Source organism: Oncorhynchus mykiss, chromosome 25 (assembly GCF_057628025.1).
Source record: "Oncorhynchus mykiss isolate SJ-2025 chromosome 25, ASM5762802v1, whole genome shotgun sequence".
Classification (NCBI taxonomy): Eukaryota; Metazoa; Chordata; class Actinopteri; order Salmoniformes; family Salmonidae; genus Oncorhynchus; species Oncorhynchus mykiss.
This window is the reverse complement of record NC_143046.1, coordinates 57,819,843-57,843,854: the sequence shown is the minus strand read 5'-3', so window position 1 is coordinate 57,843,854 and position 24,012 is coordinate 57,819,843. Positions and strand designations below refer to the sequence as shown.

Below are 24,012 nucleotides of genomic sequence, written 5' to 3'. Positions count from 1 at the left end.
TCTATTTCTCTCTCACTCTCTATCTCTCTCTCTCTGTCTCTCTCTCTCTGTCTCTCTCTCTTTGTCTCGCTCACTCTGTCTCTCTCTGTCCTCTCTGTCTCTCTCACTCTGTCTCTCTGTCTCTCTCACTGTCTCTCTCTCTGTCCTCTCTGTCTCTCTGGCTCTCTCTCTCTCTCTGTCTCTCTCACTCTGTCCTCTCTGTTTCTCTGTCCTCTCTGTCTCTCTCTCTCTCTCTCTCTCTCTCTCTCTCTCTCTCTGTCCTCTGTCTCTCTCTCTCTGTCTCTCTCCCTGTCTCTGTCTCTCTCACTCTGTCTCTCTCTCTCTGTCTCTCTCACTCTGTCTCTCTGCAATCTGTCTCTCTCACTGTCTTTCTCTGTCCTCTCTGTCTCTCTGGCTCTCTCTCTGTCTCTATCTCTCTCTCTCTCTCTCTCTGTCTCTCTCACTCAGAGAGGACAGAGTGAGAGAGACAGAGAGAGAGAGACAGAGAGAGAGCCAGAGAGACATAGAGGACAGTCTCTCTCTCTCTCTCTCTGTCCTCTCTGTCTCTCTCTCTCTGTCTCTCTATCTCTGTCTCTCTCTCTCTGTCCTCTCTGTCTCTCTCTCTCTCTTTCTCTCTCTATCTCAATTCAATTAAATTGCCTTTATTGGCATGGGAAACATGTTTACATTGCCAAAGCAAGTGAAATGGATAAACACAAGTGAAATAAACAATATTCTCTCTCTCTATCTCCCTCTCGCTCGGTCTGTTCTCTCTAACTTTAGAGGTGACTGGGGGAGTGTGTGTTTCTGTTTGTTGTTTTGTCGTTGTTGTTGTTATTGTGAGCCCACAGGCTGGCCCGATCAGTTAGCCTGCTGGAGAGCTAGCACCCCACCGCTGATTAACACACACTAACACACGGCATGGAGGAGACGCAGCGCTTTGACTGGATCAGGGAGCACACACGCACGCACACGCGCGCACACGCATGCACACGCACGCACACGCGGACACGCACGCACACACTTTTTGAATTCAGACTTTTTTTTTTAGGTTTTGTAAGTGATCACAACTACAGACCACTGTTCCGACAGACTGCGTTTGTTGTGAATGTGACCACATAGCTGGCTACTTGGAGGTCTAGCTTGTAATATTCTAGTCACACTGTCTCTCACTTCAGTTGTGTTGCAACGAAATCCTGTTTCCCCAAAAACACAGGTACAATCATGGTAAGTGCTCAATGTGAATGTACTGACAGTGTATGACTCAACTGAACATACAGTATGAAGCTATCATAGAAACACATGGCTCACACTTGGCCGTTTGGTCTGGCCATTGGAGGCCTACTCTGGTCAGATTGTGTTCTCTGATACTCTCTGAGGAAAACTCAACAGTCCTATTTCACCCAGACAGAGGAAGTGAAGATACCACTCACAGTTTAATCAGAAACCACCAAGTCATTACCTCACTCCATTCTGCCTCTACTTCTACCTCTTATGGAAAAGGGCTTTTTTTGACTCCTTCATTTCTCAGCAGGGAAGCTTTTTTCCCATGATGATGATGATCCCAAGCTGGGAAACATAAATTGATTCTAAAGAGGAAATTAGATGGTGCTTATTACACTGTCTAACTAGTAATCCTCTGTCATTCGTCTGGCGCGTGATGAATGTCCTGCTTTTTGCCTACCTCTCCTGCTTACCAATGAGGTGGCGTCAGAGAGAGCCTGCGCGCACACACACACACACACACACACACACACAGTGATGCTTTCATACACACAGTGAAACAGACACTCGCACGCACACACACACACACCTACCTGGCTGTCTAATGAATCTCTATCGGCCTGCGCTCCTCTCCCATTGACTGAGGAGAAGATAATGATGGATATGGTGATTTTCAAGTGCATTTCTGATTAAATTATACCCATTTTTCTATTCTCTCTCGCTCTCTCTTTATTCTTACTACCTCTTCTCTCTGTGTGATGTGTGTGTGTGTGTGTGTGTGCTTGCACGTGCGTGCATGCATTCGCACGTCTCTCTTTGTGTGTGTATTTGTGCATGTGTGTGAAACACACACACACACAAACCTCGATCAGTGTTATTTCCCCAGATTAGCATGCGTTAACCCAGGGAGCAGGCAGGCAGGGTGATTTATCTGAATGCAGCAGGTAGATAAAAGAGGAGATGCAGCAGGATTTCAGCAGATCCACTGTGGCTCTGTCTACAGTATCTCTGATTCATGGCTAGTGACCTTTACACCTACACATTCTACAGCACTCACCCCACTAACTCAGACCACAAACTCACCCTACTAACTCACCCTACTAACTCACCCTACTGACTCAGACCACAAACTCACCCTACTAACTCACCCTACTAACTCACAGTACTAACTCACCCTACTAACTCACAGTACTAACTCACCCCACTAACTCACCCCACTAACTCACCCCACTAACTCATACCACTAACTCATACCACTAACTCATACCACTAAATCACCCCACTAACTCATACCACTTAATCACCCCACTAACTCACCCTACTAACTCACCCCACTAACTCATACCACTAAATCACCCCACTAACTCACCCCACTAACTCAACTGTTCTGAGAGCAACCAGGGCTGAGGAAATGACCCTGTTGGATTGAAGCTACTCTTTTGTTGGGCTCTCTTTTTTTAACATAGGTGTAGTTTGCCTAGGCTGACTGAAGCCAGTTTTTCAAAATAAAACAGATTTCTATTTGGTATTTCTATGTCAACGAACCCATTTGAACTCATTCAACAGTCTTGTATAAAAGTGATTGTTATTTTAGGGGAGCTATCCACGTACCCCAAGCCCTCCATGTTCTGCCATATATTCATTTGTTTCTGGTATCAAAAGAAAAGGAAGAGTACTTTATTGATCCATATTCCTTACAGTCCATGAAATCTTCTACTTTTTCCCAAACCCTCCTAGTCTGGGTCAGTGAGGTTGTGTGGGTGCCATTTCTCCCATCTCTTCTCCAGTAGGATCTTCATTTGATCACTCTGTTGCAGGAGAACTTTCCTGCACTCTTCTTAGTCATTGTCTACATTGAGACCCAATCACTGGCCACTTTAATAAATGGATCACTAGTCATTTTAAATAATGCCACTTTAATGTTTACATATCTTACATTACTCATATCACATGTGTATACACTATATTTCATACCATCTATTGCGCCTTGTCTATGCCGCTCGGCCATCGCTCATCCATATATTTATATGTACAGTGCCTTGCGAAAGTATTCGGCCCCCTTGAACTTTTGCCACATTTCAGGCTTCAAACATAAAGATATAAAACTGTATTTTTTTGTGAAGAATCAACAACAAGTGGGACACAATCATGAAGTGGAACGACATTTATTGGATATTTCAAACTTTTTTAACAAATCAAAAACTGAAAAATTGGGCGTGCAAAATTATTCAGCCCCCTTAAGTTAACACTTTGTAGCGCCACCTTTTGCTGCGATTACAGCTGTAAGTCGCTTGGGGTATGTCTCTATCAGTTTTGCACATCGAGAGACTGAAATTTTTTCCCATTCCTCCTTGCAAAACAGCTCGAGCTCAGTGAGGTTGGATGGAGAGCATTTGTGAACAGCAGTTTTCAGTTCTTTCCACAGATTCTCGATTGGATTCAGGTCTGGACTTTGACTTGGCCATTCTAACACCTGGATATGTTTATTATTGAACCATTCCATTGTAGATTTTGCTTTATGTTTTGGATCATTGTCTTGTTGGAAGACAAATCTCCGTCCCAGTCTCAGGTCTTTTGCAGACTCCATCAGGTTTTCTTCCAGAATGGTCCTGTATTTGGCTCCATCCATCTTCCCATCAATTTTAACCATCTTCCCTGTCCCTGCTGAAGAAAAGCAGGCCCAAACCATGATGCTGCCACCACCATGTTTGACAGTGGGGATGGTGTGTTCAGCTGTGTTGCTTTTACGCCAAACATAACGTTTTGCATTGTTGCCAAAAAGTTCAATTTTGGTTTCATCTGACCAGAGCACCTTCTTCCACATGTTTGGTGTGTCTCCCAGGTGGCTTGTGGCAAACTTTAAACGACACTTTTTATGGATATCTTTAAGAAATGGCTTTCTTCTTGCCACTCTTCCATAAAGGCCAGATTTGTGCAATATACTACTGATTGTTGTCCTATGGACAGAGTCTCCCACCTCAGCTGTAGATCTCTGCAGTTCATCCAGAGTGATCATGGGCCTCTTGGCTGCATCTCTGATCAGTCTTCTCCTTGTATGAGCTGAAAGTTTAGAGGGACGGCCAGGTCTTGGTAGATTTGCAGTGGTCTGATACTCCTTCCATTTCAATATTATCGCTTGCACAGTGCTCCTTGGGATGTTTAAAACTTGGGAAATATTTTTGTATCCAAATCCGGCTTTAAACTTCTTCACAACAGTATCTCGGACCTGCCTGGTGTGTTCTTTGTTCTTCATGATGCTCTCTGCGCTTTTGACGGACCTCTGAGACTATCACAGTGCAGGTGCATTTATACGGAGACTTGATTACACACAGGTGGATTGTATTTATCATCATTAGTCATTTAGGTCAACATTGATTCATTCAGAGATCCTCACTGAACTTCTGGAGAGAGTTTGCTGCACTGAAAGTAAAGGGGCTGAATAATTTTGCACGCCCAATTTTTCAGTTTTTGATTTGTTAAAAAAGTTTGAAATATCCAATAAATGTCGTTCCACTTCATGATTGTGTCCCACTTGTTGTTGATTCTTCACAAAAAAATACAGTTTTATATCTTTGTTTGAAGCCTGAAATGTGGCAAAAGGTCGCAAAGTTCAAGGGGCCGAATACTTTCGCAAGGCACTGTACATATTCTCATTCACCCCTTTAGATTTGTGTGAATTAGATAGTTGTTGTGAAATTGTTAGATTACTTGTTAGATATTACTGCATGGTCGGAACTAGCAGCACAAGCATTTCACTACACTCGCAATAACATCTGCTAACCATGTGTATGTGACCAATTTGATTTGATGTTCCTGCTGTAGCGAATTGGCTCCAATTTAGATTTTACATCTGTATACGGCAAAACACACTGTAATTAAAACGGCAACACACTCCATAATATACAGACGGCACCACTGCACTCCATCAATTAAAACGGCAACACACTCCATAATCTACAGACGGCACCACTGCACTCCATCAATTAAAACGGCAACACACTCCATAATCTACAGACGGCACCACTGCACTCCAACAATTAAAAGGGCAACACACTAGATAATCTACAGACGGCACCACTGCACTCCATCAATTAAAACTGCAACACACTCCATAATCTACAGACGGCACCACTGCACTCCATCAATTAAAACGGCAACACACTCCATAATCTACAGACGGCACCACTGCACTCCATCAATTAAAAGGGCAACACACTCCATAATCTACAGACGGCACCACTGCACTCCATCAATTAAAACGGCAACACACTCCATAATCTACAGACGGCACCACTGCACTCCAACAATTAAAAGGGCAACACACTCCATAATCTACAGACGGCACCACTGCACTCCATCAATTAAAACGGCAACACACTCCATAATCTACAGACGGCACCACTGCACTCCAACAATTAAAAGGGCAACACACTCCATAATCTACAGACGGCACCACTGCACTCCATCAATTAAAACGGCAACACACTCCATAATCTACAGACGGCACCACTGCACTCCATCAATTAAAAGGGCAACACACTCCATAATCTACAGACGGCACCACTGCACTCCATCAATTAAAACGGCAACACACTCCATAATCTACAGACGGCACCACTGCACTCCATCAATTAAAACGGCAACACACTCCATAATCTACAGACGGCACCACTGCACTCCATCAATTAAAACGGCAACACACTCCATAATCTACAGACGGCACCACTGCACTCCATCAATTAAAACGGCAACACACTCCATAATCTACAGACGGCACCACTGCACTCCAACAATTAAAAGGGCAACACACTAGATAATCTACAGACGGCACCACTGCACTCCATCAATTAAAACTGCAACACACTCCATAATCTACAGACGGCACCACTGCACTCCATCAATTAAAACGGCAACACACTCCATAATCTACAGACGGCACCACTGCACTCCATCAATTAAAAGGGCAACACACTCCATAATCTACAGACGGCACCACTGCACTCCATCAATTAAAACGGCAACACACTCCATAATCTACAGACGGCACCACTGCACTCCAACAATTAAAAGGGCAACACACTCCATAATCTACAGACTGCACCACTGCACTCCATCAATTAAAACGGCAACACACTCCATAATCTACAGACGGCACCACTGCACTCCAACAATTAAAACGGCAACACACTCCATAATCTACAGACGGCACCACTGCACTCCATCAATTAAAACGGCAACACACTCCATAATCTACAGACGGCACCACTGCACTCCATCAATTAAAAGGGCAACACACTCCATAATCTACAGACGGCACCACTGCACTCCATCAATTAAAACGGCAACACACTCCATAATCTACAGACGGCACCACTGCACTCCATCAATTAAAACGGCAACACACTCCATAATCTACAGACGGCACCACTGCACTCCATCAATTAAAACGGCAACACACTCCATAATCTACAGACGGCACCACTGCACTCCAACAATTAAAAGGGCAACACACTCCATAATCTACAGACGGCACCACTGCACTCCATCAATTAAAAGGGCAAGACACTCCATGTCTCTGTTGCCTGCGGTGGAGGTTGCGTCGCCGTGTGTGTGTGTGTGTGTGTGTGTGTGTGTGTGTGTGTGTGTGTCAGTGAGCGCAATCTCTACCCTCTCTCATGTGGCTGTCTCACTGTTGATTGCTGCTCTGCAGTGACAGCACTCAGCTCACCTAATGACCTCTCATCCCCCTGGTGATGCTAGCCATGATGATGAGGAGGAGGGCGATGATGATGATGAGGAGGATGATGATTATTTCCTGTCATCGTCAGTGAAGGTCCCCAGCTCTGCCACGTCAGGCTGCTGTCACCGATATGAGATACGGGTAGAAAGTCCCCTCTCTCTTTCTCTCGCTCTCTCGCTCTCGCCATCTCTCTCTCTCTCTGGTAATTAGTGTGTTTGCTTACCGCGTGTGTCACCGGCAGCAAACGGAGAGCACAACCCCTGTATCAGGCTCAGAGGGCTGCTAGAGTGGACAACCTCAACCCTGGTGTCTCCCCAAATCGCCCTCACCCCTTCAGCCCTTACCAAGCCCCCCTTCCCCCTTGCTCATCACTGTAACTCAGATTTCATCTTTCCTGATTCATTAGCTATTCCTGATATGTTTGCCCTCTCAGCATTAGTAGTATTTTCCCTTTCTTACGTCTCTATCACATCATTAAAATGTATGTCTAGTATTTTCCTAAATGTATATATATTGCTGTTACAGTCCTGTATATCCCCAGTCTCATACTAATGAGTACCCAGCCTCATAGCACTGCGTACCCAGCCTCATAGCACTGCGTACCCAGCCTCATAGCACTGCGTACCCAGCCTCACACTAATGAGTACCCAGCCTCATAGCACTGCGTACCCAGCCTCATAGCACTGCGTACCCAGCCTCATACTAATGAGTACCCAGCCTCATACTAATGAGTACCCAGCCTCATAGCACTGCGTACCCAGCCTCATAGCACTGCGTACCCAGCCTCATACTAATGAGTACCCAGCCTCATAGCACTGCGTACCCAGTCTCACACTAATGAGTACCCAGCCTCATACTAATGAGTACCCAGCCTCATAGCACTGCGTACCCAGCCTCACACTAATGAGTACCCAGCCTCATACTAATGAGTACCCAGCCTCATAGCACTGCGTACCCAGCCTCATAGCACTGCGTACCCAGCCTCATACCAATGCGTACCCAGCCTCATAGATCCCATCCCCAGCCCAACTTCCATTCCCTGTCCGGGTCCCCCTGTCCTTGCCCCAGCCCCTGTTTCCAACGTCTAGCCCAGGCTCATATCCTACCTCTAACCCAATGCATCCCCAAGCCCAATCCCCAGCCCTCTCCCTGGCCTTTGATGTTGTGACGTTAAGCTAACGGTAGCTAGCGTTCTTACCACCAGTGCTGTCTAATGGTGGACGGTGGCTAATTACAGTGTCTAATGAAGTGCACGTAGTGGGCACGTCTGGCCGCCTCTCCTCTCCTTCCCCTCGCATTAGGCTTTCATCCATCAGCCCGCTCAACTGATGCCTCTACACCACTGCCTAGACCCACTGCCTAGTGCTAGACACAAACATTTGCACACATGCACACATGCATGCGCACACAAACGCACGTGCGCTGATATAAAGACAGAAATACACGCACGCACACAGATTCACACACACACAAACATAACCTGGCACATACAAATGCTTTCATATGCACACGCACACACTTTCTCTCTCACACTCACACACACACACACACACACACACACACACACACACCGTTGTTAACGTTGCTTCAGTAATTGCTTGTTTTACTCCTCTATCCTTTCTAGTCCCCCTCCAACCCCACTCCTCTTGCGCCCCCCCACCCTCCCAGCCACACATTTTATTAGGGTCATAATTGTGGAGCCAGGCTCCAGGCTTGTGGCAGGACAGGACAGGACAGGACAGGGGGAAAAATGTTTCATCTGAAGATGACGATTTGCTGCGGCCTCCTCTTGTTAATTATCCTGGGCGTAATGCATCAACGTGACGTGTGTGATACACGAGCTGTGTTTAAATACCAATGATATTCATTATGAGCCATTAATAAGTAAAATAAAGTAGGCCACTGGTAAGGATGGGGAGGCGGGGAGGGGGCAGTGTGTGTATTGTGTGTGTGTGTGTGAGCTTTGGGCTGCGCGGTACACCGTATTTTACCATATAGCGGTATTGATTTGAATTTACCTTCTATAACGGTATTTGAATGTTTGTTTTGTTAAATGTGATACGCCGTGTGTAACATCCATTTTTATAGTTTACTTCTCATCTCTCTCAGCTCTCTCTCTCTCCATGCGGCTTTCCACACAGACCAAGCCACGCCCCCTGTCACTTAAGGAGCGCATTTGTTTGTTCCTCGACCACGAGACTCTTGGGTTCAGTCTGCATGGTCAATGCAGAGCATACAACAATGTTGATGACAACAATGCTGTTTTCACTTTGCTCGTTCTATAATGACACTATTAGTTTGTGTTTCTTACATCAGCAAACAGCTAGTTTGTCTTTTCTTAGCAAGTTGGGCCTAAATCTAGTTAGCCACTAATGTTAATCGCTAGTTAGCTGGCTAGCTAGCTAGCTAATAAATGTACTGAGTCAGAGCAAACGTAATTAGCTATACAGCCTGATAATACCAGCGATGGTGTAGACCTAAATCAGCATGTTGTTTGTGCAACAGTATATTCTAAATCAAAGAGGAATATGCAAAGCATGAATATGTTAGCTACATGAAGTAGCTAAGAGAAAATAGTAAATAAAGCCAAAGATTATAGGGTCCCCTAGGAAACACTTATCAACACTTTGGTTCCTACCCTGTCACAGTAAGTCCTCCCTGGCATTTTCCTTTGTTGTCAGAATGGCGGAAAATCCATTGAAATCACTTGTATGTGTTGCCACCCTTGGCTCACGCACTACTCATAAAGCAAATCTTTAAAGCAAACTTTTATTATTAAAAAACACAATACCTTCAAATACTGTCTTTACTGTCCAATTTCTTTTAAATACCGTGGTATGATATTTTGGCCATATCGTCTAGCCCAAGTTTGTGAGCGTGCGTGTGTGAGACGGTGTCTCTGTCCCGTCCATCCCCATCCGACCCCGTCCCCAGTCCTCTCTCCAGCCTCTCCATGTACATTAGCATCCGGGCAGACGAAAGAGGGCTAATTCACCATAACGGTTTTACTGCGGTGTAAAACTCCCCTACTCCTTCATTGGCAGTGTAATAAAGCATTCCCCTGACATGTTCCTTCCTTCTCTTCCCCGTATATTTATCAATTAACCCCACACGCTTCTCCATTATGTCAGCATTTCCCCCTCCAGACTTGCATACTGAGTAACCAGGCAGAGACAGGAGACGAGGAGAGGAGAGGAGGAGAGGCCAGAGGCGTTATAGCTGCCTGGTGCTTTAAAAGGGGTCCCTCTCTGACACGGGATGCAGTTTTTATACACGCAGTGATCCGCCATCAGCAGCATGTAGAATACATATCACAGCTTTCACTGTCATATTAAAATGGGTCCATGTAAAAACAGAACTAACATTGTCAATCTGTGCTGAGAATATCATCTTCATTGTGAAATTTGATCAAAAATCACTACCATATCTACCATTACCAAATATATATTTTTAGAATGCACTTGTTTCAATTTTGTTGATATTTGAATAGGCCAGATCATCAAAATATTAACATATATTTAGGCATGGTGTTATTGCTGCAATTAAAATGTTTAAATAATTTATAGCCCTTACTCAGCACGTCACGGTAATATACTAATAGACGCGGAGAAGATTCACCCTCAACATTTATTTTCAAGGTGAAGCATTTTGTTTACTGAACAAAAGTATAAACGCAACATGCAACAATTTCAAAGATCTTACTGAGGTACAGTTCATATGAGGAAATCAGTCAAATGAAATAAATTAATTAGGCCCTGATCTATGGATTTCACATGACTGGGAATACAGATATGCAGCTGTTGTTCGATGATAACTTTAATAAATGGGACTCACAATGTGCCTCACAATGGGCCTCAGGATCTATTCAAGGTACTTCTGTGTATTCAAATTGCCATCGATAAAATGCAATTGAGTTCGTTGTCCGTATCTTTATGCCTGCCCATACCATAACCCCACCGCCACCACGAGGAACTGTTCACAACGTTGACATCAGCAAACAGCTCACCCACACGACACCATTACACGTGGTCTGCGGTTGTGAGGCTGGTTGGACGTACTGACAAATTCTCTTAAAACAATGTTGGAGGCGGCTTATGGTAGAGAAATGAACATTACATTCTCTGGCAACAGCTCTGGTGGACATTCCTGCAGACAGCATGCCAATTGCGCGCTCTCTCCTTGTGTGACAAAACTGCACATTTTAAAGCGGCCTTTTATTGTCCCATGTACAAGGTGCACCTGTTTAATCAGCTTCTTGAAATGCCACACCTGTCAGGTGGATGAATTATCTTGACAAAGGAGAAATGCTCACTAATAGGGATGGAAACAATTGGGCTTTTTGTGCATATGGAACATTTCTGGAATCTTTTATTTTCCGCTAATGAAACACGGGACCACTTTACGTGTTGTGTTTATGTTTCTGTTCAGTGTACATAAAAGCAATTTACCCCATATTCTATGGAAATCCAAATGGCTACGTATACTATGGTACGAAATACGCAAAACTAGCTGTAGAATAACATGTGAATTCCTGAATAAAAGCAGGTTGTTGGAGGGGAAGTCATATACTTGATGTTGGAGGTATATTTAGATAGGGGAGATATCTCACCCAGTGTAGATGCAAAACAGAGCCATAAGGATAAGACTAGGTGTGTTTTAATTGAGCCAGCAGGCCTGTGAGAGGGCTATGCTCCAGTGAAGCATACAATACTAGCCTGTCTGTATCCCCTCTCCCTGGCCGGCCCTGACACACATTCTGCTGCAGCAGACACATCACTAGAACAGCAACATGACAGCCTTCATATGGACTGTGTCTATGATCAGAGTTCAGCAGAGAGAGAGAGAGAGAGAGAGGGAGAGAGACAGAGAGAGAGACAGAGAGAGAGATGGAGAGAGACAGAGAGAGACAGAGAGAGAGATAGAGAGAGAGAGAGAGAAAATGTAGATGCTGTTTTAGTTCTAGACATGCAGGAGGTTGTGGACAGGATACACATATGCATACACACACGCACACACACACACGCCCATTCAATACACAAGCATGCACACGCACACATATTAAGCAAGTCTATGCAGGTACACACACACACGTACACACTTCTGAACACTCAAGGAGAAAAGACAGTACATCCATGTCACAATAAACAGAAAACAAACCATGTTTCATGTATTTGCTGCGTTGCTTGCGTATTTGTTCTCTTTTAAAGCACTCATTAATTGTGTCAATTTTTTCCTGTGTCATACGGACACAAGATGAGAGTGTTTCTATCATTGTGGCATCCTATATTTCCCACGTTTAGATATTGCAATAAATGTACTATTATTAGTGATAGGGGAAAAATGTATGCGGTTTACATTTCGGGATATTATTTTTGCACCTGCATGAAAACTACACAGCATGTTCTCCATCTTCTTGTTAAAAAGGGAGGCCATTTGTTTTCACCAGTTATTTCCATGACTGATCAACACTCGTTTTCTCATGGCTCTCTCTCTCTTTTCCTTCCGCAGCAGACATATGGTGAGCAATAATTATTGGAACATCGAATCGCAATAAAATCGCAGTATCAACTCATAATACTGTACATATAGAATTGTGAGAATCGTAATGCAGTAAGTATCGTGATATCCCTGGTAATTCCCAGCCTGGTAAACATTGCTGTTGTTTTAGTGTGTGACCAGAATCCTGTTGAACCTGTGTCTTCCGTATGGTAGAATGGAATGAGATCTGATCACACACACACACACACACACACACTGACACTAGGGGGGAAGCAATCGCAAACACTTACAGCTGCAAATGGCCATTGTGTCATGCTAAAAGGTGTGTTGACGAATGAGGCCGCTAACCCTGGCTGAGAGAGCCCAGCGTTGGGATTAGATGGAGACGGCTGATCACATCGCCTCCGCTGCCGCCTGCTTTGCATGGGAATTGTGCATATTTAATCTGTGTGTTGCGAACGGGCGGGTAGACAGGCGTGTTGCGCCCAGACCAAGCCGTCTCTCTGTTTCTCATTACAGCGCTAACTGTCTGTCTGTGGATCTGTCCTTAATAACGCCCATCACGGAGGGTACACTCTTAGAAAATAGGTTTCCGAAAGGGTTATTCAGCTGTCCCCATAGGAGAAGCCCTTTTTGGTTCCAGGTAGAACCCTCTGTGTGAAGGGGTCTACAGTACATGGAACTCAAAAAGGTTCTACCTGGAACCAAAAAGGGTTCTTCAAAGAGTTCTCTTATGGGGACAGCCTGAAGAGCCCTTTTAGGTTCTAGATAGCACCTTTTGCTCTAAGAGTGTATCTTTAGCTTCAGTAGACCAGTAAAGCACGCTTGTCGATGTTGAGATCAGCTGGGATGCTCACATTGGAAAACACAGTGTTAATCTAGACCACACAGCTAACATAAAGAGTGGCCGGATTTTGTGGAGGAATTAGTCTTGTCAAAGAATTAACCAGTGATCCCTTTATTAAAACATCAGTACCACATTTCATGTGGAAATAAGGGCGAACAGGCTTTACAATGAGGGAATGGGCTTAATGTGACTGGGATTGTTATTTGCTATGTGTTTGTAGACGGGCGTCTTGGTCTGAGACGGTAACTTAAGTTTAGTATTCTGTTTCAGTCTGCTCATTAATGTGATCGCGTGTCAGTGAACACAACTCTATCAATCCTATCCGTCTCTCTTCCTCCCTCTCTCATCTCGTTCTTATCCGTCTTACACTTCTGTTGGGGGGGGGGATTACAATTAATGTTCTTTTTATTTCCGCCCTTCTTCGCCTTCTCATCTCTCTTCGTCTTCCTCTCTCTTCTTCTTCTTTCACTTCTTCAGAGGACTTTGTTTTCTCATGCATCTCATATATTACGGAATACCAACAAAAAAAAACAAGTGGGTGTGTGGGTTTTTTTTTGTGTTTTTTTTTTTTTACGAAGGCCCCTCGCTGTGCGTGTAATTTCTTGTTTGTGTGGCGCTCCGTCGTGTCGTTCCTCGCCTCGCTCGGCCCTCTGCGAAACCCTCTGGTGTGGACGAGAGAGAGGGAGAGAAAAAAAAGAGAGAGAAAAATGCAGGATGATAACAAAGGCAGCTCGGATTTCACAAACGCATATTTCATCAATCATGTGAATACGTGTGAGTGATTATGCATAGCCGTGGCAGGGTTAGGCCTGATTACCATGCACCATAAAGGCTGCTTTCTTATCTCATACACACTGATTAGTTTCTGTCTGCAGATAGCCTCTACCCTCCTCTACACACACACACACACACACACACACTTGCTAAAGCCAGTGAAATAGACTCATTTCCCTGAAATGACGTCCCACTCTCCCAGCCTCGGATTAGATAGATGTAGATCCAGGGAAAGGCCTAATTCAGGTTTAGTTAAACAGGGACTAGGAGATGAGATATAGATTAACCTTGGATTACAGCCCTCTGAACTACACACTCTGAGAACTTTGTTAAATGAGCCTTAGCTATATCCAAGGCTAGGTTAACACATGTCCATGATAACCAAATTAAATCAGCCATTTACCGCAAGAGCAACCTTAATCTGGAGCTGGTTGGTTTTGGTAGAATGACCTGTATTTTAGTCATTTTAGTCATGATAGCCACATAGGAACCATTGTCATGCACTGAACTGAACTTGATCCGTTTTTCCGTCCAGACGTTCATTTTGTTTTAAGGCCTCTCAACATTCTGCAGTCGATCCGAGAGGTGTGTTATGTCACTGCTTAAAGGAGAAATGTTCTGAGAACGCCCCGTGCGTTATGCTCAAAAGAATGTGTCGTCTTTTCTGTATTGTGTCACGTTGGTCTCACAGTGTCCTGGACATGCTTGGCAATCAGACAGAGAGAGAGAGAGAGCGAGAGAGAGAGAAAGAGAGAGATGTAGAGGGAAAGAGAGAGAAGAGAGGGATGAAGAGGGAGAGGTTGAGGCAGAATTAGCCATGTATGAAAGGCCTCAGTTCCAGCCTCAACCAGGAAATTAGAAATTACTCTGTCAACTCTCTCCTTCGCTCTCTCTCTCTCTCTCTCTCTCTCTCGCTCTCTCTCTCTCTCTCTCTCTCCCCCCCCTCTCTCTCTCCCTCTCTCTCTCTCTGAGTGGTTGAAGTAAAGTAACTCATTTTGGCTGGGCCGGGGCTGGTGTCAGGGTGTCTGAATGCTAGAAGTGTGCGGAACGCATTAGGACTTGACAGGGCCCTTCGTGAAATAAGTGAAATTAATGGAGCTCTTTTCATGTTGGACAAGGCCGCGGCACCCCTTTCACGCCGCTTACAGTCACCGAAAGTCAATAGTTTTTTATTACTCCTCAGGTCGACCTACATTCCACACTACAAGTGCTAGACCCACTAATTGGTTTCAGTTTGTGGAAAGGGAGAGAGAGAAAAAAACTTCAACCCAAAGAACACTGAAGCAAATAAATCAATCTCATATTTTTTCCCCTGTCTTTTCTCATTGAGTTGGAGGGAGAGAGGAGGGGGAGGGAGCTCGGGAGGGATCGAGTGAAAGAGAGGATAAATGCTTGGTTAGAGCACTGGTCCCGTGAGGTAACAATATCTAGGGTGTTAATGGAGGGGTCTGGTTAAAGTGCTCTGGACTGATGAGGTGACCTAAACCTACGGGTTTCCGTTCCAGTACGTCAGGGCTTTACCTCAGGCTCACACGAACGTGAAGTCCTTTGAAAAACAATAAATACTCATTATTCATCATTTCAAAATATGCTGTTACCATGGTATTAGCATTTAGCCCTCATTAGGCTACACCACCTATCCTATGCCAAACCAAAAACAACACAGAGAAGTACAGGCAGCGAATGACAAGATGACTGAAATTCGGAGAGTTGAATAGAAATCCAATTCAGGATAACTGTCATTCATTTTCAATGAATATTTAAGTGTTTTATCCTTGAATTGAGGATGGCCCCAACCCAAGAATAGGACAATGCAAGTTAAAGCCGTATACTAAAGCCTTTTGTAGTAGTGATTTATCAGCTGTGTTCCAGTGTGCGGTCAGTTCTTCAGCTGGACAGACAGACAGTGTCAAGCTAAACTAAACTGAAGTGACAGTGGTTAGCCTCTTCAAGAAATGCCACCACAGCCACAAATTGATATGACACTTTGACCCCCCCTCCCCCTATGTTTGTGTTGCATTCCAGGAGCGTTGCTGTGTCTCTCTTCCTACTTTCACAGCTCTGGTGGCTGTGTGTGTGTGTGTGTGTGTGTGTGTGTGTGTGTGTGTGTGTGTGTGTGTGTGTGTGTGTGTGTGCGTGAGGGATCGGGGCACCCGGGTGCAAAGGAAGCTGTCACACGAAGCTCCAGTCATGGTCCTCTCTGCCGTCTGCCTCAGCCTGACAAGTCCCTGCCTACTACCCACAGGTTACCACACCACAGAGAGATGGGGCCACGCACACGCACTGACACACACTCTCCACCGACACACACACATCCGCATGGCACATATCTCCACACACACTGACATGCGGTCTACTGCACTCCATCCACACGCACATTAAACACATTACCGTAGTGACACCAAACTGGCCACTTTGGTCAGCTTCACACATCACAAGTAACGGGAACAAAATCCACTTAGTAATCTAGTGATTGACCTTTCAGAGCCCAAAGTTAGTCAAAGATCACATCGTGCTACTAGCCAAGACGTGGGTGTGTTTCTGATGTCTAAGGGATTTTGACTGAGAGATCTGTCTTAGATGTTTTCACTGTGTGATCAGTTTGCAGAGGATATATGTATTTGGTGGTGACAGCATGCGCGCGCGTGTGTGTGTGTGCACATGTGTGTGTGTGTGTTTGTGTGTGTGCGCACTGCTCTTCCGTCGTTAGTGTCAGTGTGCGGAGGGGGGCTCCTGTTTACAAGGACATGCTTGTCCCCGCCCCCCAGGCGTCGGTCGGCATGGCGATGATTGTCATGGCGATGGAGTGTGAGTGACAGGGCGATCACATGTTTACCCCGAGAGCAGGAAGTACACAGCGCCCCAGTCTCTGACATTAGTTTGTCCTTCCTCAACTTCTACTAACTACATATAGAAATAAATAACTAAACCCCTTCCCTCCCTCCCTCTCCCTCCCTCTCTCCCTCCTTCCCTTAGCGGCCAGCTCTAATTCCGAGGCGCCACTTTGTTCTGGGTTGTGGCCGCTGCCGTGCTGCAAAGGTTGCTGGGTAATCACAGGGCCTGGACGAGGGGGTCAGAGTTCACACCAGGTCACTCTCTGGTGTGTGTGTATGTGTGTGGAGGCGGGGGATGGCATGGACATCAGACCACACACACACAAATGCACACACGCAGTCACTACACAGGAACTCACATACACATACATATATATATATATATATATTTATATATATATACCTACACACACTCTCACAGTCACCTACAGACACGTACAACTACACATACACACACTTACCTGGCAGTGTGGTGTTCCCTAGCATGTAGGCCAGTTGTAAAGTGGGCTCAGGCCCAGCTATAAATACCCCGGCAGCCTTTTCTGCAGCGCAGCAGAAAAGGAGGTCAGGGTTTGAGCGGAGACTCTGCATTCATCATTAGCGGGCTGCCGCTGCCGGTAATTCGCCCGTTACAGCCGTGATTAAGGGCCCGGTTAGTTTCAGCAGCCGCTCCACTCTGCTACCGTTCCTCACCGACCATAGCGCCATCGACCGCCAGAGGTTACGGCCATGTTACGGTTCTGCTCCTACAGGAACACGCGGTCGCATGGTCAGAGAGATGTAGAGAGCGAGAGACAGATTGTATCGGTGTGTGTGTGTGTGTATATGTGTATGCGTGAGTGTCTGTGTGTGCAGGGTTGGGTTGGGTAGGTTACTTTCTAAATGTAATCCATTACAGTTACTACAAAATTATAATCAGTGACGCAACTTTTGGATTACCCAAGCTCAGTAACGTAATTTAATTACTTTCAGTAACTTTTAGATTACTTTCCCCTTAAGAGGCATTAGAAGAAGACAAAAATGAATATTACCATTTGAACGACATCTATTGGAGGATACATCAATGTTAAAGGTTACATAGCCATATATGGATGTTAAATTCAACTTTATGGGTTGGTTATGTATGTTTCTTCTAACCCATCACTTTCTACTACATATAATAATACAATTAGGCTATATTTGATTTAGATTTATTAGGACAACTATTAGTGACAACTAGTCTTACCGGGGTCCGACACATAACCAAAAATACATTACACACAAAACACTTTACAATTTACATAAATTTAAAAACATTAACAGGTGTGTGTGTGTGTGTGTGTGTGTGTGTGTGTGTGTGTGTGTGTGTGTGTGTGTGTGTGTGTGTGTGTGTGTGTGTGTGTGTGTGTGTGTGTGTGTGTGTGTGCGCGCATCTATCAGTTCCACATACATGTCATTACATAAACACAACAAATTGGTCACATGGGGGAGAGGCGTTGTGCCGTGAGGTGTTGCTTTATTTGGTTCCAAAAGGATTCTTCGGCTGTCCCCACAGGAGAACCTCTTTTTGGTCCCAGGTAGAACCCTTTTTGGGTTCCATATAGAACCCTCTGTGGAATGGGTTCTACCTGGAACCAAAAAGGGTTCTTCAGAGGGTTCTCCTATGGGGACAGCTGAAGAACCCTTTGACAGTACGTTCTAGATAGCACCTTTTTTTTAAGTGTACCGAAAAGAGCCGTATGTGAAGAATGCACGTCAAATGCTGCGTTTACAATAGGCCTATTGTTTACCTTTGTGCTTGGTGACTCGTTGATGTCTCGATAAGCTGTTGAAGTCTAGCAAAAGTGTGCGAGTTTGAGCAAGTCCGTTAGGCCTATGGACATTTTCTTTATCAGCACGAAGGAGATTGAGCAACCGAAGCCCCACTCGTGGCCGTCTTAAATGAAACTTGTTGTTGACGTTATGGAGGACAATACCACTGAAGAGTTTAGAAGGGAGGAACTCCCTCAAACGTTTATTCCATAGGCTGGGATCTGTACTCTGCAGCTGTTGCAAGAGCGCATTTTTCACTGGCTCTCCACAGGTCGCAAAAACAATGACAGGCAGTTTAAAATAATTGAAAAGTAATCATCTACTTTTTCAAAAGTATTTGTAATCTGATTATAATATTTGTGCTGGTAACGTAGCAGATTCTAGTTATGTATTTTTGTAATCTATTACATGTCACGGATTCCATGGAATCCATTACTCCCCAACCCTGTATGTGTGTGTGCATGAATTTTTTTTCCTGAGTCTGTGTGTGTGTAGTTATTGTGTTCTGTGTTGGGTTGTTGGGGTGTTGTAGCAGTACGTCCATGCCCTCTGTGAGAGGCTTGGGGGGCTGATGACAGGCCTGTCACAATCACTCATGAAAAGAGCATTCACTGCCGAAGACACACACACACACACAGAAACACACACAGGCTTTATGAGGAGAACATGCTGTATGGGGACTTAATGCTTCATTGAATATGTTTCTGAATAATGACAGATTTATGTTATTTCCCACTTTGACATCTCTCATAGCTACTCCTCGATGACGACCGCTAAAACCGGAAGTGAGTAACTTTGTGTTTCCTCTCTCTTTCTCTGTCTCTCTCTCTCTCTCTCTCCTCTCTCTCTCTCTCTCTCTCTCTCTCTCTCTCTCTCTCTCTCTCCTTCTCTCTCTCTCTCTCTCTCTCTCTCTCTCCCTCTCTCCTTCTCACTCTCTCTCTCTCTCCCTCTCTCCTTCTCACTCTCTCTCTCTCTCCCTCTCTCTCTCTCTCTCTCTCTCTCTCTCTCTCCCTCCCTCCCTCTCTCTCCTTCTCGCTCTCTCTCCCTCCCTCTCTCTCCTTCTCTCTCTCTCCCTCCCTCCCTCTCTCTCCTTCTCACTCTCTCTCTCCCTCCCTCTCTCTCTCTCTCTCCCTCCCCCTCTCTCTCCCCATCTCTCTCTCTCTCTCCCCATCTCTCTCTCTCTCTCTCTCCCCATCTCTCTCTCTCTCTCTCCATCTCTCTCCATATCTCCCTCTCCCCATCTCTCTCTCTCTCTCTCTCTCCATCTCTCTCTCTCTCTCTCTATCTCTCTCTCTCCCCATCTCTCTCTCTCTCCCTCCCTCTCTCTCTCTCTCTCTCCCTCCCCCTCTCTCTCCCCCCATCTCTCTCTCCCCATCTCTCTCTCTCTCTCTCCCCCCATCTCTCTCTCTCTCTCTCTCTCTCTCTCTCTCCAGCCATTCAAGACAGTCTTCACCACTTGTCATGTGTTTGATAAATTTGGACGCCTCTACTCCAACGCTGGGAAGATTGTATGAAACTATCGTTCAGTAAGAAAATTCAACTCAACATTATCACACTGAGAAGTGTGGACTTGTATTGGTAACTGTATTCCCTTGTATCCCTTTTCGTTTGTGTGTCTTACTGTATATGGACGGAAATTCACAAAGTTAATTAAATTCACGGTCACAAGAAATGTGCCATAATGTTATGATGAGCATTTTCTTCAACCTATGTTCAAGTTCAACTTATCCTATAATGATGCCATGCATTTTATACAGTAGCAATGTAATCACACACACACACACACACACACACACACACACACACACACCTCTCTCTTCCAAGAAACGCCTCATTCTGTCAACCAACACACAAACACACACAGCACATGAGCACGTAAAGCCGACTACCTCATCCCTCTGCTCATTCTTCCCATCCTGGAATCAGGCTAATGGGGACGCTTTCCCACAGAGCGGGGCCACACTCGGCGGCCCAAAATAAATGTGCTTTAATTTGAGAGAGTGGAGCAACTCATCTGCCTATAGCTCCCTGATTTCATTTCCACACCTCATACTGAGTGCTTTGTTCTGTCTGGGCGTGTGTGTGTTGTCTGGTGATGAGTCCAGGGCACCAGTGTGTAATCTGGAGATTCAGTAGAGGGATTGTTGTGCTCTGGCCTAGTCCATCACTTCCCAATAACTCAGCCTGTGCTGACTGTGTGTGTGTGTGTGTGTGTGTGTGTGTGTGTGTGTGTGTGTGTGTGTGTGTGTGTGTGTGTGTGTGTGTGTGTGTGTGTGTGTGTGTGTGTGTCTTTATATGTGGATGTGCACGCGCATGAGTGTGTAGTCCAAGCACGCTGGTTTGGGGGGGAGGGGGGGTCTATTTATTGTGTGTGTGTATCAGGGAGGGGGGTGTAGGGATACGGGGTCAGGGGTGTGACAGGGGAGTGACGGGCTGTCTCAGCACACTGCAGCCTCACAGCAGGAGAACGTCAGAGACACACACACACACACGTTCCTGACACACCTGACCTTCCAGTCCACACACATGCACACACCCTTCCTGCCCACCACCCCACCTGCCCGTCTCACCTGTCGGACACATTCAGTTTCTAAAGTGTTTGTTAAAGTGATGCTCCAGAACGTTTGTGTAATTTCAACCGGTAGTTTTAAAAGTGGTGCTCACGAGCCAAAAGTGTTTAGTGTGCTACGTCATCCAATGCTCTACCACGTCATCCGTTCTTGTTGTTGTTGTGCAATCCGTACGGTATGTTATGAATCCAATTCATGCAATATGTTATTCATTTGTTGTGTGTAAGATCATCTTTAAGGGTTTGTAAGTGGTTTGTGGTCTGTTGATAATCTGTTGATAATCTGTTGATATTGTGTTATTAATCTGTTGATAATCTGTTAATAATCTGTTGATAATCTGTTGATAATCTGTTGATTGTGGAGCGAGAGAGATGGGTTGAGTCAGGGAGGGTTAAAGAGGGTGAGGAGGGAAAACATTGTTGTCAGGCTGAGACGGGGTGAGGCAACACGATCTCGTAGGTACCATATTTTTAAAAAAAAAATGTTATTTAACCAGGTAAACTAGTTGAGAACAAGTTCTCATTTACAACTGCGACCTGGCCAAGATAAAGCAAAGCAGTTCGACACATACAACGACACAGAGTTACACATGGAGTAAAACAAACATACAGTCAATAATACAGTAGAAACAAGTCTATATACGATGCGAGCAAATGAGGTGAGATAAGGGAGGTAAAGGCAAAAAAAATAGATGAACATCTATTTAATTCCGTGTGGTTACAGGTTTATAACATAACCAACTCAAAGGTTAAGAGTTTAGGCATCGTTTCTGCTAAGGTTAAGGTTAGGGCTGTGGTTTGAGAAACGCTTGAAAGGAAATAATTGAAAATGACTCGCTCTTACCATCGAGTATCATCAATTATTCTCACGTCATTACTCGAGTGTTGCCACCAGTGGTGATGCAGTGGTCTGAGCAGCAGGCTTTGGCTCTGAGCATCACCAGTTCACGCCCGGTGCTGGGTAGGAGTCTTTATTATTGTTCTGTGAGTGCAGAGGAAGTGGAAATATCCACCTTCTCAGGATCTTTTCAGACTTCCGGAAGTTCCAAGTCTATTTTCGGTGATCAGGCTGGGTCGAGGAGGGGCAAAGGGCGGGTCGAGGAGGGGATGAGATAATTTTCATGCTGGGTCATTTGCATGCCCTCCTCTGGTCTCCATCGAGCTGTCAGTAACAGCTGCCAGACCTGGCAGATAGGAGGCGCAGCACGCTCACACACACACACACCAACACACACATTCACATTCCCTGACACACTGACACACACTCAGTCAAATCCCATCTTGATATCCAAGCAGAAATGACCTGTACATTTATCTTAACCCAGGTGGACATGTTTTTGAGATTTGTATATGTGACAGTATGTATATTTGACCCCAGTCTGGCTTATAAAGCAGCTAATGGATGGGTGTTGATCAGACAGCATTCAGGCCCCAGCGTCTCAGTCTCCATAGAAAGCACTTAGCATGTTTGTGTGGAGCAATGTGAATGACTTTGGACCATTTTTAAAAGTCTCTCTCTCCTCTCTCTATCTTCTCCTCCCTCTCTCTCTCTCTCTCTCTCTCTCTCTCTCCCCTCCCTCTCTCTTCTCTTTCCCAACTTCTCTCTCCCAAGTCCCTCCCAGTCCCTTGGGTCTGTGGTAGACTGTGAGGAGAGAGATGGAGCGTTTTGTAATGGTCTCTTAATGGACGTGTAGACAGAAACATTAGGGTGGGTAGTACCAGGCAGCGGGCACAGACGAGCTGGCTGCCAGATGCCAGACCAGATGTGGGTGAGCTGAGGATCACTCACGCTCTCGTTTGTAATTACATTTCTCATGCGGATACAGCCCAGGCGTCGCGATGCTCTCTCTCTCTCTCTCTCTCTCTCTCTCTCTCTCTCTATCCTCCTCCGTCGCATGCCTCTCCTCCTTCCCTCTGTCCTGCTTTCTCTCTGTTCCTTCTCTGTTCTTCCTGTTTCCTGTGTCATCTCCCCTCCCATCTTCCCTCCTCCCTTTTCCTCTGTTCCCTTCGTTTTAGTAATCACGGATCTGATATGAGCCGAATAATCCCAGGGTTCTACTACATCGCTTTCACAGATCCAGTCATGTCATCAGAGATCAGAGATCAGTTCAAGGAAAATAATGGTTGGAAAGTATTTTGGTCTCATGTCATGTTAAAGGTTTCCAGTTGGAGGCGCCATTTCTCACCTGTTCCATTGTGTCTCTGAGGAGGCCACAGCAAAGGCTTTCAATGCAGCGATTATGATAATGCCCCTTTGTGTGTGTGTGCGTGTGTGTGTGTGTGCGTGTGCGTGCGTGCGTGTGTTCTCACAGTCATTGTTCCACAGACAGGAAAAGGTCCCTTTTGACTCCCCTCTGATCAGAAGTCCAGAACATGTGGCGTCTCAACCACACACACACACACACACACACACCTCTTCAAGCTGAATCAGCGATGATGGGAGCTGATCAGTGCGGTTAGGGGTATTGGCAGGTGATTGTTGTGAGAGGTGATGAGTACGGAGGCAGGTGTCTGTCTCTGTAGCTGCTGTATTGACAGCTGTCCCGGCCTGCCGATTGTGCTGTGGGTTGACTGGCGGCACACTATTGATGGACAGGATTTGCTGACGCTCCTTTACAACGAACTATAACCTCCACACAACGTCTGACCAACTCTCAAGGTCCTGAAGCACAATGCCCTGCCTCACATTGGTTTGCAGAGGCGAGATACACAGACTCACTTCTGATCTTGGCAACAGTCTCATATTTCTCCCCTC

At 45.4% G+C, this 24,012-nt stretch overlaps 1 protein-coding gene across 2 annotated transcripts in view; it reads left to right on the top strand.

Annotated features, from left to right (window-relative positions):
* The window catches only part of spata17 (spermatogenesis associated 17), a 65,779-nt gene extending 45,404 nt beyond the window's left edge, over nucleotides 1–20,375 (top strand). For both annotated transcript variants that reach the window (XM_036962965.2, XM_036962966.2), the window contains exon 10: nucleotides 20,122–20,375. In XM_036962965.2, the coding sequence (XP_036818860.2) occupies nucleotides 20,122–20,202 (81 nt within the window). In that variant the 3' untranslated portion in view covers nucleotides 20,203–20,375. The remainder of the gene's footprint in view (nucleotides 1–20,121) is intronic.
* Nucleotides 20,376–24,012: the final 3,637 nt, after the last annotated feature.